Source organism: Typopeltis vanoorti, chromosome 14 (genome assembly GCF_054136105.1).
Source record: "Typopeltis vanoorti isolate ZY-2024b chromosome 14, IOZ_Tvanoo_1.0, whole genome shotgun sequence".
Classification (NCBI taxonomy): Eukaryota; Metazoa; Arthropoda; class Arachnida; order Uropygi; family Thelyphonidae; genus Typopeltis; species Typopeltis vanoorti.
Genome location: NC_143562.1, coordinates 64324093 through 64343762, shown reverse-complemented (window position 1 = coordinate 64343762; position 19670 = coordinate 64324093). Strand labels below are relative to the sequence as shown.

The 19670-nt window shown below is 37.7% G+C and overlaps 1 protein-coding gene across 1 annotated transcript in view; it reads right to left on the bottom strand.

Annotated features, from left to right (window-relative positions):
* Window positions 1–19670, bottom strand: part of Pde11 (Phosphodiesterase 11) — a 384638-nt gene that overhangs the window by 94024 nt on the left and 270944 nt on the right. The window contains exons 13-14 of the mRNA XM_090404525.1: window positions 19264–19373; window positions 7724–7811 (exon numbers count right to left, since the gene is read on the bottom strand). Coding sequence (XP_090260651.1) covers window positions 7724–7811; window positions 19264–19373 — 198 coding nt within the window. The remainder of the gene's footprint in view (window positions 1–7723; window positions 7812–19263; window positions 19374–19670) is intronic.

Below are 19670 nucleotides of genomic sequence, written 5' to 3'. Positions count from 1 at the left end.
TAGGGCAATAGTGAATGCAGAAGATGTCAAAATCTTGCAGGATGATTTTGTCTTGAATAGATTGGAGTTCTGGCCTAAGGAGAATGGATGTCAATTTAATGTGACAAAATGTAAGGTTATGCATTTTGGAGTGAAAAGATTAGCAGCAGTATATCACATTGGTGGAACCGTACTCCAGGAGATTGATGATGCCAGGGATTTGGGAGTGTTGGTGGATAGGGAGATGAAGTTTAGGGGGCACATTGCAAAAGTAGCTAAATCAGCTCACCAACTCACTTGGTTGTTGAAAAATACCTTGATGAGCAGAGACAAGCAAGTTATTGTACCTCTGTACTGAGCCTTGATAAGACCTCATCTCAACTACTGTCCCCAGATTTGGTCACCTAGGTTCCTTCTTGATGGGGAGGAGGTGGAGAGGATCCAGAGGTGAGTGACTAAGATGATAGTAGGTCTATGGAATGAACCATATGAGAACAGGTTGAAGATTTGTGGGTTGCAGAAATCAGTTGATAGGCAGAAAAGGGGAGATATGATTGAGACATTCAGATTGCTAAAGGGTTTCTATAGGATTAATTCAGAGGATATTTTTGAGATCAGGACTGGTGGTGGGAGAACTAGGGGACACCTATGGAAGCTGGACAAGAGTGTGGTTAGCAGGGGTGTTAGAGCTGGGTTCTTTACTTTTAGAGTGGTAAATGAGTGGAATAAGCTGCCCGAGTCTGTTGTGGGTGCTATGACAGTGAGCAAGTTCAAGGCAAGGTATGATTCCACAGTTCCCAGTACTGAGCCCTGTGGAACCCCACTTGTAGCCTTCTGCTTCCTTGATATTGTCCCACCATACACAACTCTCTGATACCTATCAGTCAGCCAATCCTGAATCCATTTGACTAACCCGCCATTTAAACCCATTTGCTGCAACTTAAATATCAGCTTATGATGTGGCACCCTGTCAAATGCCTTTGCAAAATCCCCAAAAAAATGGCAGTATATGCCTTTCCTTCATCAGCTGCCCTTGTCACTTTATTATAAAAGGCAATCACATTACTAAAGCAAGTGCACCCCTTAACAAATCCATGTTGATTCTCACATATAACATTATCCTCATCTTCCCAATGCTGTATATAGCCCTCACTAATTTCTCCAAGACCTTAACTACTGATGACACACAAATAGGCCTATAATTAGACACTTCCAATCTGCTACCACCCTTATGCAGCAGCACTATCTTACCTTCCTTCCATTTCCTGGGTACCTTTCCCACAGCTAGACTTTTATTGAAAAGCCAGGTCAACAGAGCCGTCAGTTCTTTAGCACATTCTCTCAAAACCTGTGGTAAAATACCATCCAGTCCAACAGCTTTACTGGTATCCAGAGTACTCAGTATTTGGAACACACTCTCCTCTTGCACCTCTAAGCCCTGAATCTGCCCTATCCCTCTAGTATTAAAACCTTCTCCAACAGTCCACATTCCCTTTGTCTCTGTATTCTCTGAGAATATAGAGAATACAAAGAGTACAGAGAATACTCTATATTCTCTAAGAACACAAGCTGACTTATTTGCCAGGAACTTTTGATATGCTTTATTCTTTTCCTTTACTGCCTCTTTAACTTCCTGTCATCCACCATGGGGTTCTGATTTTTCTATCCTTGCAGACAACCTCACCACACGCCTCTCTGGCTGAATCAACAAGTGTTTTCTTCAGGGCTTGCCAGCAAAACTCCAAGGTTTGGTTCCTGTTCTCAAACTCTTTCATTTTTTCTTGAATAACGTTTGTGTATTTTAGTCGACAGTTCATATCTGAAAGCTGCTCAACTTTGATTAACTTCAAAATTTTCTTCTGTGTTCTTTTTTTCAATATGAAATTCAATTTTATCCTGCTCAAGACTAAATGGTGATCACTCATCATCATTGTCAAATTCCTGCCATGCACCCTCAAGGGGTGTACAGGATATGATAGTACTCCATGAAAAATGGTGATCACTTTCAATTTCAAATCCTCTGTACACGCTGGTGTCCTGCACCAGGGAGAAAACATTACTATCAACAATAACATAGTCAATGAGACTTCTCGTATTCCTTGTCTATTCTCTCGATGTGAATTTTTGCACATTTTTATGTTGGAACATTGTGATAGTAATAACCAGTCCATATCCTGAACAGAAATCCAACAGGTATTTGCCATTATTATTAGCTTTGCTCTTTTCTCCAATTTTTCCCACCAACAAGGACCAACTTTTCCTTTTTCATTGTGTTAGTTGCTTTCTCTAAAGCCTCAAAAAATTCCTCCACTTCTACCTTAGTAGAATCTTTGGGACCATGTGCACAAATAAGTCTCATTGTCCAGTTCCCCATTTTCATATTTGCCCACTGGCTATTCCTTTTCCTTGATTGTCATTGCCTGAATATAACATTTTGTATTTATTGCTCAGAAAGATCTCACCAGTTTTTGTCTTTTTTTTTGTTTTAGTCATCCCTATTATGTCGATCTGGTACTTATCCAATTTCTCAGCTAGCTCCATTTCTTTGCCATTCAGGCTTCTTATGTTGATAGTACCAATCTTGAACTCTGATGTTGAGTTGGGATGTGTTTTAAGATTTGTTCCAGTAGCTGACTTTTCTCTGTTTGCCTTGGTTCCCTGTTTGCAAAAACAATGGGGGGGGGATGCTTGTTTAAATGGGCGATGCCCCAGCCAGCATGAAGTTCTGTCATATTGTACCATCATTTTATATTTTGATTTAAGCCAATAAGAACGCAATTTGGTCGGCTAAATCTCAAATTGCCAGCCCATCCTCATTCATTCAGTATCCAGGTAGATACCTAACAGGGTGCATCACAAGAAGGTGAGGACTGGACATTAAGTTAAAGCCCTGGTCGGTTCTCTGCATTCCTTTAAAGGCTATGTGGAGCCTTTAAAGTAAAGATCTGTTTATGTAAACATAAACAGATCTCCTCCACAAGAAACAAATCTAGCTAATGAATATCTTTATTTACCACCTCTTACTTATTTTCGAGTTTTGACCTTTGTTCTGCCTCTCTAGCCACATGCTGAAAAATTTCCTTTATATCAATCCTATTAAACCCTTTTAGTAGCTTAGACATCACATCCTCTCTTTTCCACTTATCAACCAACTGTTGCAACTCACAAACTCTCAATCTTTCCTCATAAGGAGCATTCCGCAGTCTACTCACCATCTTGGTTACTCACTTCTGGATCCTTTCCACCATCTTCAAGATGCCCAGGTAACCAGATCTACATGCAGTCATATTTGGCCATATCAAGGTGTCATGAAGAGGAATAATAGCTTCCCTATCTCTGCTGGTTGACATGTCCTTCCATAACCAAGTAATCCTATGAGCTACCTTGGCCACCTTAGAAATATGCCCTCAACTTCAATTGTCTATCTACTAATATCCCCAAATTCCTGGAGGACAGTTCTATCAATATGGCACACAGCTTGTAATCTATTCATCCCAAAATACATAGCATGACACTTTTCCACATTAAGCTGGCATCCACTGTCTTTTGCCCATATTGCTAGCCTATACAGATCATCCAGTAAGCTCTCTACGTCACCTTCATTATTAAAAAAATTATGGAAACAAGTACCATGTTAAACCAAAATAATCACCTGACAGTTTGACTTTCATATCACTTTCATTTCATATGAAGCATGGACATTTACAAAGAAACAAGCTACAGCACTAAAATCTACATAGTATGCTCAAGTCATGCTATTTAGTCAACTGTTAACACTACTGGCCTAAACTCTGGTTTAAAAAAAAAAAAAAAACTTTGTATATCAAAGCTAGAGTCCTGTTATTTGCTTTATTAAGCTAGAGAACAATATGCTCTCACATAATTACTCACAGATAAATTAGAACAAAACAGTATAATAGATGGTCACCAGTAAGGGCTGAAATTATTGCTAAAGTCCTAAGGGCTTGCTGGTGAATTTGAAAGAAGTTATGTGGGCTGAATGTGTGCAATCCAAATTCTTGGGATTTGACAATTGATCAACCATCCCAATCTAAACAAATAATGGTGACTTAAAATCCCAAGACACATAATGAAAGAGCTCTTTGAGATTTCCATTAGAATATCCTTATGCCATGGCACTATTTTGAGCTGCTTGTCATAATCATTTGCACTGTAGTTACACATACACTACTTCTGAACTGAAAATTCCAGATGTTTGGCAACCTCCAAAGTCAAGACCTTGTGATCATTCTTCTAGTTACAGGCAGTGTGGCTACCTTGGTTATGGACTGATCCTCTGATGCTGTCACTATGTCCAGCACTCTCAAATCCCAAGTTCTCTCAATCACACACTGCTTCAAGTAAGGTGAATAAATTCCACTTCCTTCTAACCAACACACAATTTACAGAAAAAAATACTGTTGGTGGTGATGGCATTTATGGTGGTAGTGGTGTAATTGTGTTGTAATTGGAAAACTGGAGTAATAGGGGAGATGGTGAAATGCATGTAGTAGAGTAGAGTGCCCTCTGCGATCAATCCTTGAAAAAAAATTTTCCTTATTCAAATCTATCTTCCTGTAGATGAAGCCCCTCATAATAGTTACTTGGTCCACACTTATCATACTAATTTGCCAATGAATCTCATCTACATCTTCTCTTTAATCTCCTGGCACATAGTAGCAACAAACTATATATTTTGTCCTGTTGGACTCTATCTCAAACTAGATTGCCACAAATGCACTGCCTTCCACACCTCTGTCTTCATGATTTCCTACTCTTTTTTTCACCATAATTCAGCTACTATCATCATAAACATCTCCCCTCACATCCACCCATTCTGTTCTCTCTCTATCTGGAAGGATATATATATATATATCCTTCTAGAAAATACTATTCCTCTTATATTCTATTCCTTTAACTAAATGATTTATTGACAACCAAGTCTCACTAATGCCTGTAACTTTCGACAAGGTTGCACAAATCAATGACAAAAACTTCTCCCTCTCTGATGCTTCTGGCATTAGTATATATAAATTGCAATATCCTGCTAGGCTCACAACTACCTTTTTATCTTGTATTGTCTATCCTATTCAATTGTGTTACTTGAGAAACCAGATTCTACATTTTTCAGTCATTCCCAAACTCATTTACCACATGAATACTTGCACACAAGCATGCATCCCTTTTCTCCTCTGAATAACTTTAGTTTCCATGATTTTGCACTTGCACACTTTCAGTGAACAATACTTTCTGAAGACACCTAACTTCAAATCCATTTAAGTATAATTCATCAACATTATGCAAGTCCAATTTGAAAAAGTACAAGGTGATATTAAGAATTTTACACAAGTTTATACTTTGGTTTATGCTTTAAAAAAAAATAAAATGGAGAAACCCAATGAAAGGTTAACTACAAATTACAAAAATAGCATTATGAATAGAATATCTTTTATAGTACAATTCAGAATTATCCATCTTCCAATAAGAAGGATAATTTACTATATATCATGTACTTTTTATTAGCCAGGAACAATTAGAGCTTTCAAGATCAAATTTAGCTGACATCATTAAAAGATGGATGAAATCCAAGAACTGTCAAGCAGTTCAGACAGACAGAATAAAAGTGTGCTGAAAAGGAAAAAGTGTTTGTGTTCCTCTTATATATTATGCATCAGTGTATTCTCTCAACCAGGAGTTCAAAATATCCATAACTATAGAAATTTGAGCTAAAACATAACATACTGAACTCTTCAGTTTTCATAAAAGGCCATTTGTGTACGAGACAATCGTTATTATTATTATTACGGGTATCTCCATGGAGTCAGTAGACTCATCGCGGGAGACCCAAACTAGCAAAACAATATCTGTCATATCTCTTCTTGAATTCATTTACAGACGAAGAGCTCACAACTAAGTCAGGCAATGAATTCCACTCATTCACCACCCTCCAGGCAAAAAACCTTGTTCTGACACCTTTGTTAACCACACTCTTCTTTAATTTCCAGAGATGACCTCTTGTTCTTCCATCACTTTCACACAGCTGAAACATTTCCCCTGCATCAATCCTATAAAAACCTTTTAGTAATTTGAATGTTTCTATCATATCCCCTCTTCTTCGCCTATCAACCAATCTCTGCAATCCACAAGCTCTCAATCTATCAATGTAGGGAGCATTTTTTATATCACTCACCAACTTGGTCACTCTTCTCTGAACCCTCTCCACAGCCTCCTCATCTCCAAGGAATCCAGGTGACCAGACCTGAGCACAGTAATCCAAATGTGGAAGTATCAATGCTTTATAAAGGGGAATAATAACCTCTTTATCTCTGGATGTCAGTGTGTTCCTCAACAACCAAGTAATCCTATGTGCAATCTTGGACACCTTAGCAATGTGTCCTCTGAACTTCATCTCCCTATCTACCAATACCCCTAAGTCCCTAGCCTCATCAATCTCTTGGAGTACCTTTCCATCGATGTAGTACACAGCTGGTAATCTTTTAATCCCAAAATGCATGACTTTACACTTTTCCACATTGAACTGACATCCATTTTCTTTTGCCCATTTTACCAGCTTATTTAAATCCTCCTGCAAACTTTCAACATCAGCTTGATTTTTTATTGCACTACACAACTTTGCATCATCAGCAAACAACTGAATATCTCCCTTTAAGGGGTTTCCTATATCATTTATATACAAATTAAACAACATCAAATGTTGTCCCAAATAATGCTCAGCTTCTTGTCTTGGGTAATGCAGAATTCACTCTGATTGGATGGTAGCCCAGTAAAAGTTGTGTGAAGTGACAGATGATGATGCAAACTTGTCAAATTAGAGGGATGAGAGGAGAACCATTCATTATTTAACAGAATATATTGTCTCAGCTATTAAGTATAGTAACAATGGTGTTTCCTGCTTAATATTTTTCCTGGTATAGACCAGGATTCTTTATATACTAACAGCAAGTATGGTTAGTGCCCAGAAAAATTAACACCAAACGTGATATTCACATTCTGACAATTCTATATTGCTACAATGTCATAATTCTTGAGAAATCTGACTGAATATAAACATGATCATGCATTACATCATACTACAAAGGCTATAGTGAGATGGTTTTGAGGAAATTCAAGTGCAAATCTTAGATGCCAGAACACACTCAATCTGAACCCAATACAGAGCATCACTGGAAAAGAGTTAAAATATTCATCTGAGGACACAACCAACATTCTCTTCTTCATTTAGGAAATGGACCCTTTTTCTGTGGAGAAAACCTATAAGTATTTATTATTATTATTATATTTATCAACAATTTCTGTGAAATCATTTAAATTAAATCATTTTTGAAACTATTCAACATTTAGTGAAATATCTACTCACATAGTGGCATCTGTAATCAACCAAAACAGACCAATAGTATATTAAGATTTTGTAAAACATTCAAGTGTCCATATACTATTTGAAAAATAGTATTATGTATGTATACATTAATACATCTATAGCTTGGTACTAAAAGAACCAATATAATTCCTTCTTCATTTCTTTTGCTGAAATGGCAAAGGTCACATCCACACAGATACTGAAACTCTAGTAACAAATACCATTTCATATATATATAAATATTATTTTTTTTTTAAATCTACAAACTTGGAATAAATGCTAAATGTTAAATTCCATAATTAAGGATTTCAGACTCTGGCCCTTTTATCACTAAGTCATAGCTGAAAGACTTAAATGTATATCTACCTGACTATTAAGAATCATAATACACTGGTCAAAGTGGTGATGCTCCATTGTGGAAGTCGAATATAATTGAGCCAAAGGAGAACAAGACCTAGAAGTACAAACAAAATAAATGAATTAAAGATGATCACAAAAACAATATGGTAGTTAATATTAGGTGATAACATCTCAGTACAAAACACTATTTCAAAACAGAATATAGATTTATCTTCCTCTAGATTTTAAAATATCTATTTTTTTGCAATTATTACATTATATTTGCCTTTCTAGTAAACAGAGTGATTAGCATGTCTGCTCTCCAACCAAAATGCTGCGGATTCAAATCCCACTGTGGGTATGAATGTTTGTGATTATCTTTAGGTGAATGATGAATTTCGTTGCCTAATATGAGACCTTCACTCCTTATTGGAGGTCTGAATGGCTTGAAAAAGTTCCATGTTGCTAGGCAGGGTTTCTAGGCTATGTAAAAATACAAGAAAGAAAATTATATAAAATTAATTATAGTAATAATGTACAGTGAGTGAGAGTCATAAAAAAATTATATAGAATGTGGGATCTGTAGACAGTAACCAATAGTCATTTATTCTATGGAAATGGTTTTTAAATTTTCAAACATTTTAGAACAAGTTTTTAATAACAATGTTGTCATTTCTGATTAAGAATAGGTAAGTAGACACAGTTACAGAAAGAACAGATAAAGTTTTTGTCTTAGTATTGAAAAGTAACACAAAGAATTTTAAAAAGTACTATCACAATAGAAATAAGACAACAGACAGTCAATAAAATTTCCATTAAAAAAAAAATAAATATATATATATATATTTTATATTGTGTGTTCTCCTATGATGAATCCCTGGACTCTCGGAGGTAGCAAGTAAAAATAATAGTAATTATTACACACACACACACACACACACAAATAAAAGATGTGTAGTGTGTTCTACAATGAGTCCTTGGACTCCCTGGAGGTGGTACATAAAAATGATAATATCGAGGGTGCTCGTGAGTCAAGCATGGCGGATGTGTGTAAGAAGAACTCCGGATTGATATAAGTTTTTTTTGGAATAATTAAGTATATATGAGTATTTTTTTGAGTAAGAGCTGCTATAAAAGTTGAGCACTACCAATATTATTAATGTGGGGGATTTTCTTTTGCCTAAGTTTAATTACGAATTCGTTATTATTAGACCGTAGAGTAGTAACCGGCAGAGGAAACATGGCGGTGGCTTTGTCATTCCATGACTTAAACTTATACTTCAGTCGTTTCGTTAAGTGTGAGGTGTGCTATATGTATTCTTTCGATTACATAAATGATTTGTGGATGTTTAGGTGGGATGGAAGGAGGGTGTATGCAAAGTGTGACCTGAACAAGGGAATTGATGAATGCTAATATGAAATTGATGACAGGAAGTGTTAGTAGCGAGAATGTCACGGGGAAAATGAGTGCACATTCGAAAGAGAAAGATGGTGTGAAAGGGAGGCGAAAAATCAGTTAAAAAAGAAAATGAGCAATTTAAAAACCATAACAGATGTTAGAAAGGACGAAAGTGAGGTGAGAGTGGCAGAAGGAAATGAAATTGAGAAAACCAATGAAACTGGAAATGGCATGACACAAGAATCGAAAGAATGAATGATAGCGAAAGTTGGACCAAAAGTATGGAAACCCAAAAGGATTAATGAGAGTAAAAGTGAGAAGAGGGGATCGAGAGTTAGAAAATGAGAAGGACTGAATGATAGAGAGAATGCGACGTGAGATTCGGAAGTTGAATTGGATGATGAGGCAAGAGATGAAATGGATGCAGAATGAACTTAAGAAAATTAGAGTAAAAACAATTAAAACAAATCATGATCGCATGAAAGAGTTAATGAAAGATGAGCGAGTGGCGTTGTATGGCGACTCCATTATTAAAGATAGGATGCACAAGTATGTTTTCCAGGTGGTAAAATGAGTAGAGTGATTGAGACATTGGATATGAGGAGGGAGGGAGCAAAGGAGTTGATGGTTTTAATAGGAATGAATGATTTGACAGAGGACAAAGACCACGTTAGAATGGATATCAGGAGGCTACTTAGAAGGATAAAAGAGAATAGTGTGACAGGAAAGGTAGTAAGCATGTTGCCTAGGTATGACTGTGGTGAGATGAGGCGGAGAGCAAGGATTATGAATGATATGCTTGCTGAAATGTGTGAGGAGAGGGGGACTACAGTTTGTTAATGTGTGGAATGAGTTTGAAGGGCGAAGTGAACTGTATGGGAGTGATGGACTGCATTTGAGTAGTTATGGTGTGAGTCACTTGGAGAGACTGCTGCTGGAAGGTAGAGAAGTGAGTAGAGAAAATAAATCAGATCAAGTGGGAAGTGATGTGGAAGAGCAGGAGAGTAAGACAGGAGAGATTGAAGAGGTGGTTATGAATGGGGAAGTGAGTGGTTATGAGTATAGAAAATGAGTGTGCAAGAGGAGCAGGGAAACGGGCAGGCTCAGGGTGATAAGGGGTACACAGCTTGAGAAAGGTGGATGTTCCAAGAGGAGGTGAGAGAATGTGTAGAAAGGAATGGGATGACCTAGGATCAAGAGGAAACAGTTGGAATTGAAAAGGGTTCTAAAACGAATAAGCAGAAAGGGAAATGGCCCCAGTTGAGCATGGAGAGATCACATCGAGTGAGTGGTATCGGTGGAACTAACTGCAGATACAGAAATTAGCTGTTGTGTTTGTATATAAATGCTAGAAGTATAAGAAACAAGGCAGATGAAATAGTTGCACTAATTGTGTCTGTTCACCCAAAGATTGTTGGAATAAGTGAGACATAGTTGGAAGAGGACAACATCCTGACAGGAATAGAGATGGAAGGGTATGATGTGTTTCGTGAGGATAGAAGGGGTAAAAAGGGAGGAGGGGGTGCTATTGATGATAGAGTAAGAGCTATGTCCATACAAAGTAGATGCAAGAGGGAAATAGTGCCAGTGGTTTGAGGCAGTATGGTGTGAGATATAGGTGAAGGAATTAAATGCTTAGTTGGATGTTGTTATAGACCAGGTGCACAGGGTGTTGCGCAGCAGATATGTTTTCGTTCCTGCACCCTGTTAGTACCCATTAGGGGAAGCTAAAGCTGCTATCAACCAAACGCAAGTGATCGAACTAAAATGCTACCAAATTTCTGTCCTAAAGGATCCTACCTGGGGCCAAGCCTAAAAATAATATCATTTAATATTGAAGGTTTCTCCAGTGCCAAGCATGATCTCATTGCAAATATTTGCAGAGATAATGACTGCGATGTGCTCTGCCTGCAAGAAACTCACAGAGGAGAAGGTGCTGTAAGACCTTACATCCATGGCATTAAACTCAAAGAAATACCCCACGAAAAATATGGCAGTGCAATAAAAGAGAACTTGATCCCATCGTCCATTGACTCAACAAACAACAGAAACATTGAGATTATTACAATCACATTTAAAAATATCTCAATCACCTCAGTCTATAAACCACCAGAAGAAGCTTTCTCCTTCCCTGACATCCTCCTCCTCAATAATAATGCATACATGATTAATGTTGTATTAGGTGACTTTAACAGCCATAGTGTTAACTGGGGTTATGCAAAGTCCAACGAAGATGGAGAACTTGTTGAAAAGTGGGCTGAAAACCTTTCTCTAAACCTGATACATAATCCAAAACTCCCTGCATCTTTCAACAGTGGCAGATGAAAGCGAGACTAGAGCCCTGACCTCATATTTGTTAGCTCAAAAATATCCAACATCTGTGTTAAAAAGGTTTTAAATCCGATTCCACATACTCAACATAGACCTATAATGCTTCAATTCAACCCAGCAATTATGCCTAACACTGTCCTTTACAGACGACGATTTAATTTCCAAAAAGCTAATTGGAAGGGTTTCATGGAAGATCTTGACCGCTCCATAGAAGAAGTCCCTCCAAATCCTCAAGAGTATCCAGAATTCAGAAAAATACTGAGGATAATCTCACCAAACACATCTCCCAAGGAAGCCGCACAAACTACATTCCAGGTCTTTCCAGTGACATACAAGTCCAGTATGCTGATTACTTACAACTTTACAACACCAACCCCTTCTCAGAAGAGACTATCCAAGCAGGAGAAAAATTATGCTCCAAGATGGCAGAGGAAAGGCGTTCCTCATGGAAAAAAGAAATAGAAGCGATTGATATGACCCATAGTAATAGAAAGGCATGGAACTTTATCAACAGAATTAGGAAGGATTTCACTAAACCAATCTGCAGGTAACAGCTAATCAAATTGCTCACCAGCTGCTGCTGAATGGAAAATTCACTAGAAAACACAAAAAAATAAGATGCTTAGAACCCCAAGTGAGTAACAAAATATGATTAACTCAGATTTCACCATCACTGAACTCAACGCTGCCATAAACCTATTAAAACCTAGAAAATCTGTAGGCCTTGATGATGTCTGTAATGAACAGATTAAACATTTTGGAACCAGGACTAAAGAGTGGTTATTAAACCTATACAACGCTTGCCTCAGAACCCTAAGGATACCAACTATCTGGAGGTATGCCAAAGGTGGTGGCCTTTCTGAAACCAGGGAAAACCCCAACGAAGCAAAAAAATTACAGACCTATATCACTACTCAGCAACCTCTTTAAACTCTGAATGATTAATTTTGAATAGGCTACAACCACCTAATCAAACCCCATCTTATTGCTGAGCAGGCTGGCTTTAGACCAGGCAAATCCTGCACATCACAAATTCTCAACCTCATTCAATATATAGAAAATGGTTATGAGCAAAAACTAGCTACAGGAGTAGTCTTTGTAGACCTAACTGCAGCATATGATACCATAAACCATCTCACACTCAGAAATAAAATATGCAGAATAACTAGAGACTATCGCCTTGTCCTCCTGATCCAATCACTCTTGGAAAAACAGATGCTTTTACGTGGACCTTGGGGGTAGGAAGAGCCGCTGGCGCCATTTTTTTGGCCTCCCCTAGGGAAGTGTGTTATCACCATTACTTTTCAACATCTACGTCAATGATCTCCCCCATCTTTCCAGGAACTAGAAATTTTATCTATGCTGATGACCTTGCCATAGCTACTCAGTCAGAAAATTTCAAGTCCATTGAAACTACTCTATCACTTGTCTTAAATAGTCGAACCACATACTATACCATCAATCAACTAAAACCAAACCCCTTGAAAATCCAGACTGGCCTTTTCCACCTTAACAATAAGAAAGCCAACAGGAAGCTACAGATTTCTTGGGAAGGATCTAATATAGAATATTCCTGGAAACCAATCTATCTCAGTGCGACTCTTGATCGCATCCTCTCATATAAAACCCACATAGAAAAAACAAAGGCAAAAGTGAATGCAAGAAACAACATACTAAGAAAGCTTACCTCCTCCAAATGGGGTGCAGACCCTTGCACACTGAGATCTTCTGCATTGGCCCTTTGCTATTCTTCTGCTGAATATGCCTACCCAGTATGGTCCAGATCCTGCCATGCTGAAAAACTTGATCCAGCATTGAATGAAAGCTGCTGCTTAATTACAGGATGCCTGAAACCAACACCACTAAAAGACCTGTATACTTCGGCTGGTATTGCACCTCCTTCAATTCGAAGATCTGCATTCTCGGCTGATGAAAGAAGCAGACGAATGATGAACGTCACCTACTGTTCGGCCAAAACGCAGTGCCCCAAAGACTAAGATCCCGACATAGCTTCCTGACAACTGTTGAACCACCTAAAAACCTCCCAGAGACAAGACTTCAACAATGGCTTGCACTATATCCTGAAAATAATACTGGTATTCCAACAGCCGAACATCTTACACGTGGTGCCCACTTGGACTTGAATACTTGGAAAAGCCTAAACAGACTCGGGATGACAGGACGCTGCAAACAAAACTTCATCAAATGGGGTTACCTCACTGGCCCAGACAATTGTGAGTGTGGGACAACCCAGTCCATGGAACACCTTCCTTTCATTTCTCACCCTTTCTTCCATTGCCTTGTGCAAAAGAGGACCTTATATCTTGCACAGAAAGAGCAGTTGATTGTGCAAGATACTGGAGGAACATCTGACCATGTTTATTGTATATAAGTTACATATAGTTTCCTTTTTTTCATATTTAATTATTATTCCCTGTACAATTCACCTAAGCTGATCTCATTGTAATGTATCCTAATTTGTTGGTAAATCATGTTGTACCACTTACTTACTACTGTACTACTTGTGTTTGGATACGAAATAAATAGACCAGGTAAAGTGGATGGTGGTGATAATGAAATGTATCATCAAATAAGCCAAGCAAATAAGAAAAGGGTGATCGTTATAGGCGATTTTAATTATGGCAATATAGACTGGAAAGATGAGATAGCAACTAGAAGTAAAGAAAATTAGTTTCTTGAGTTGTTGAGGCATAACTACCTCAGACAGTACGTAACAGACAGCACACGAGGCTTAAGTGTCTTAGATTTGGTCATCTCATCAGAGAATGTAATTATAAATGAGGTGTCAAATCATCCACCAATTGGTGAGAGTAACCATGAGGTAATTACCTGGGTGGTTGCCAGCAGTGTGAGGACCTCTGTGAGAAAAAGGTATATGTGAAACTACAAAGGGGTGGGTGATTATGAAGAGCTCAGGAGACAGCTTGTGGATGTAGCGTGGAATGAGGAGTTAGCTGGAAAAGAAATCAATACGGCTTGGGGATTTTCAAAAACTATCTAGTAGATGCAATGTCTAAATGTATTCCAAGGGTGAGAAAGTTAATTAAGGTAGGTGTGAGATGGATGAATAAAGATATTAAGCATGCGATACAGAGAAAAAGTGCATTGTGGAGGCAGCATAAGAGAAGTGGAAATAATCAATTCCATGAGACCTACAAAGTCCAGGCAAGGAGGGCAACTTGGTTGGTGAGGTAGCTAAAGGGAGGTATGAACAGCAGTTAGCCAATGAATCCAAAAAGAATCCTAAGGAGTTCTTTTGATAAGTAGCCAGCAAAAGAGAGAATGATTATGGAAGGATGATATTGATTGGAGAAAATGGTATAAAGACAACTGTTGCAGAATGTGTGGAGATATTTAATGAGCAGTTCATAAAGGTCTTTCAATCTTGTGAATGTGACTTCATGGAGAGATTGAGAGTAGTTGATGATGGGGAGGAGAGACTAACTGTAAGTGAGCAAGAAGTGTATGGGGAGGAGAGACTAACTGTAAGTGAGCAAGAAGTGTATGGGGAGTTGAGCAAACTAGATGTTAATAAGGCTGTGAGACTTAATAATATATCGGCACGTATTCTGAAGGAATATGCCAGGGAGTTGACACCTGCCTTGACATATTTTTTTAATATGAGTCTTACACTCGGTCAAGTTCCTAAGGAGTGGAAGGAGGGCAACATTGTGCCACTTCATAAGGGAGGTGATCGAACTCAAGCATCAAACAATAGGCCTATCTGTGTGTCAGGTGTTGTGGTTAAGTTGTTGGAGAAGCTTGTGAGAACTAGGATCCAGAATTGGGTTGACATGTGATATGTATTATCTTTGATGGACAGCATGGATTTGCTAAAGGGAGGTCATGTTTTAGTAATCTACTTACTTATTACAATAAGGTGACTGCTTCCTTAGACAGAGGAGAAGGATACACAGTAATATACTTGGATTTCGCAAAGGCTTTTGATAGAGTACTTCATGATAAGTTGACAGTCAAACTAGAGCAGATGTGGTTGGATATTAGATTAGTGCATTGGATTGGAGACTGGCTATCTGATAGGTATCAACAAGTTGTGTGTGTGGAGGAGTGATATCCAGGAAAGGAAAGTCACTTTTGGAGTGCCTCAAGGGTCTGTTTTAGGGCCATTACTGTTTAATTTATATATTAATGATAGTGGTGAAGATTTGGATGGAGAGATACAGTTGTTTGCAGATGATGCAAAGTTGTGACGAACCATTAAGAGTAGAGAAGATGTTTTGGCCTTACAAGAAGACTTGAATAAATTGAGTGATTGGGCACGGAAATGGGGATGCAAGTTCAATGTGCAAAATGTAAGGTTTTAAAATTTGGAAAACAAAGATGGGATGCAGAATTTATGCTTGGTGAGGATATATTGTTGGAGGTGGAGGAAATAAGAGATCGGGGGGTGATAGTGGATAATGATCTGAAATTTTTTCAATCCATATTGATTTTTTTTTTCACTTTTAACAGCCCCACCACTGAATGCCACTCATAATTACATCCTTTGATGAAATAATCAGATTAAAAACTCTTGATCCTCACATGCCTTCCTTTACATACAGCCTGAAATATTCTCCAAGAAGAAGAAAATCATTTTCTTCATTCCTAAATGCTATCTCTTCATTCCAATCTATACTGCCATAATTAAAATCAGCCATAATGACCACCCTTCCCTTGTTTACTAACTCAGGTTGCTTATACATTTCTTCATCACCACCACTCCACATTCCCTGGCCTATAGTAACATGCTACTATAAACACTCCACCCTTCCATTTCTATTCCTGTTAGGACATCATCTTCATTCAACCATGTTTTACTTATTCCAATGATTTTGGGTTGAAATCCTGGCATTTGTAAATAAAGACAGTAGTTCACTTTTAGGTCTTTAACCATTCCTATCCAAGCCAATTGTTGGTTGTGATTTTCTCACCACACCTACCCTGGCCCAATCTCTTTTATCACTGCTTACCCCATATAACTGCTCGCTCTCAATGACAACTCCCAACCTATTCCATTCCTATGTTGATGATCCCCATATTTACATTCATTACTACTCTCAACATTCTCTCTTGCTACAATTCCTCCCCTCTCTACTGAATCCTTTGGAACATGTGCAATTGCCACCCAATATCCCTTAAAAGAACAACTCAGAACAAGTTTCTTTTCCTCTTGCTTCGTTCCTGCTATTGCTTATTGTGTGAACATTTTTCTCCCTTGTGTTTTCTGAGGAATACAATATACAGGTGTTACATCGGTGTTTTTTCCTATATATTTTAGTTGTTATCCCCTTTATAAAATTTTCCTTTCAATAAGGCCTAGCCGCTCCAATTACAACAAACTTTGACTCTCAACTTACTTCTTGTGCACTCACTCTCATAGGGAAAACTAATCTACAATTCCTCCACTCTCTACTGAATCCTTTGGAACACATGCAATTGCCACCCAGTATCCCTTAAAAGAACAACTCAGAACAAGTTTCTTTTCCTCCTGCTATTGCTTATTGTGTGAACATTTTTCTCCCTTGTGTTTTCTGAGGAATACAATATACAGGTGTTACATCGGTGTTTTTTCCTATATATTTTAGTTGTTATCCCCTTTATAAAATTTTCCTTTCAATAAGGCCTAGTCCCTCCAATTACAACAAACTTTGACTCTCAACTTACTTCTTGTGCACTCACTCTCATAGGGAAAACTAATCTACAATTCCTCCACGCTCTACTGAATCCTTTGGAACACATGCAATTGCCACCCAATATCCCTTAAAAGAACAACTCGGAACAAGTTTCTTTTCCTCCTGCTTCGTCCCTGCTATTGCTTATGTGAACAGTTTTCTCCCTTGTGTTTTCTGAGGAACACAATATACAGGTGTTACGTCATTGTTTTTTGCTATATATTTTAGTTGTTATCCCCTTTATAAAATTTTCCTTTCAATAAAGCCTAGCCCCTCCAATTACAACAAACTTTGACTCTCAACTCATTTCTTGTGCACTCACTCTCATAGGGAAAGCTAATCTGTGTTACAGGTCAATTTCTAAAACTCTGTCATATTTTCATACTAACTACTAAAGGTTATTCCTTAATTAAGAATGAATCCTTTGAAATTTCTATCTGGGGCAGCCTCCTTTTCAGATATTGATGAATTTATTTTTTAAAGCTGCGCCGGCCAATACCCTAGGATAGAAGGGACTCTTATTCAGAGAGACCTTTCCAGAACTTTATACTCATACTCATTAAACAAACACTCAACTATGGTTATGTAAAACTCAGCTTGCAGTCTTGACCTCTAATCTATCATAATATACTTCTATTCCCTCCTGCTTAGGTTCGAGTTTATGAGTGGTAGTTTGATTTCATATTCAGGCAAGGCTCAGGTATAAGAAACAAAACATGTTTATTGGGACCTTAAAACATTTTCAAATATAAAATATCACCCACTCAATTAATTCAATATCATACTAAATCAAACTAAGAGAAACAAGTAAGCCCTATGGCATATGAGTAATAACACTTTCCCTTAAGTTAGACATAATTACACATATTATAAATACTATGAACTTCTAATCAATTCTGTCTACAATATTAGTCTCACACATTAAATTTTGTCATATTCATCTATAAACGTTTCCAGACAACTTGTCTAATGGAAATCTGCCTATATAAGATTTAGATAATCACTTAAAGTTCTCTAATAATCTGTCCATATTAGACCAATACATAAAGATTTTCTTTCCTCTAACATAATCGGGAAGTAGATATCTAAGTTCTGTACTTTACCATTTCTTGGCCGGAATACCTGGTCTATTAGATCCGTTCACCTTTGTTGAACTCGGTTCGGTACTTCCATCAGATCATGTCCACATGGAGGGTCACGGCAGTCATCTGATTAGGCTTTACTCTGCAGCCGACATCATGTCTCCATCTATCTGGATCTGCTGCCAATCATTTTCGTCTATTCTGCCGGTTGCAAGGAAACGCTCTGCTGCTTCCTTCTGATGGGACACTTAGTGAAAGCTTGAAACTATAGATGCTGACATCTCACGTTTGGCACCGTATGGAATCAATCATGCATCCAAAGGAAAGGGCTCACTGTCTGACATCGTTGTACCACCTTGAATCAATCAGGAACAAGCAGGTTCAAAGGAGACGAGAAAAAAAAAAGCCTCTAGAAATGTCGCGAATTCCCTTTTATTCTCTCTTCCTTGCACCCTCTTTTTCACGCGCCACTTGTTCTCAGTGCCCCTTCTTCTCTTCGAGCGCTCTTTTCTAGGAAAGCGAGCTAGAGTCACCTTCCACGTAAGCCCTTGCTTCAAGCCTTGCGCTCAAGCAGGACGGCTCACATGAGACCTTTGGACTATTGTTTACAATCTTACTTAGCCATTCACTGCAGAATGCCTTAATATAACTATAATTAACAAACAAATCCTCTACATGATTTTTGGATAGACAACATAAAGACTATAAATCTACATAAAGAGGTATATTTATTCTTACGTACAGTAAATAATTTCTTTATCTTCTGCTGGAGTACAAGTTTCTCTTTCAGTTGTTATATTAAACTTGTTAAATCCTGAATGAATAGTTTCTTTATAAAAGCTCTTCATTCAGGATCTAACACAGGCTTTTAAACCAAATGTAAACAAGTTTCTCTTTTCCGCATCCAAATAGGAGCTCAAAATATTGGGGAGGTTAAATGAGAAAAACGAGTGAAAAGCAAAATCTATAAATATATTCTTAACTATTTTTCCAAATTTCTTCAATTTATTTCAGTAAAAATTAAAGAATATATACCCATTTCATTCTTTCATAACTTACTTAATTTGAAAAGAATTGTTTGTTCCTCTGTGGTCTAAGTCATGACACAGACAAGCAATGATAAGTGCAAGAGTTTCCAGCTCTCCAAACACCCGCCATAACTGTGTAGTCTATTATTTAAAAAATAAATAAATTTTAAAAATCTATATATCCAATAAGATACTTAACATAAAATATGATTTTTGCAATATAACTCAGGCACTTCTTTTCCATCTAGTGAAGTGAATTTAGACATGAAGTGGCTTAATCACTTCATGTCTAAATTTATTTACTAAAACCAAATAATTTGAGGAAACTCTTCAGATATTATCTTAAATAGTGAACTGAACAATAATGGACACTCGTGGGATTTTAAAGTTTTGAGCATTATAAAGAACTGTTCGCTATTCAGAGGGGATGGGGGGAAG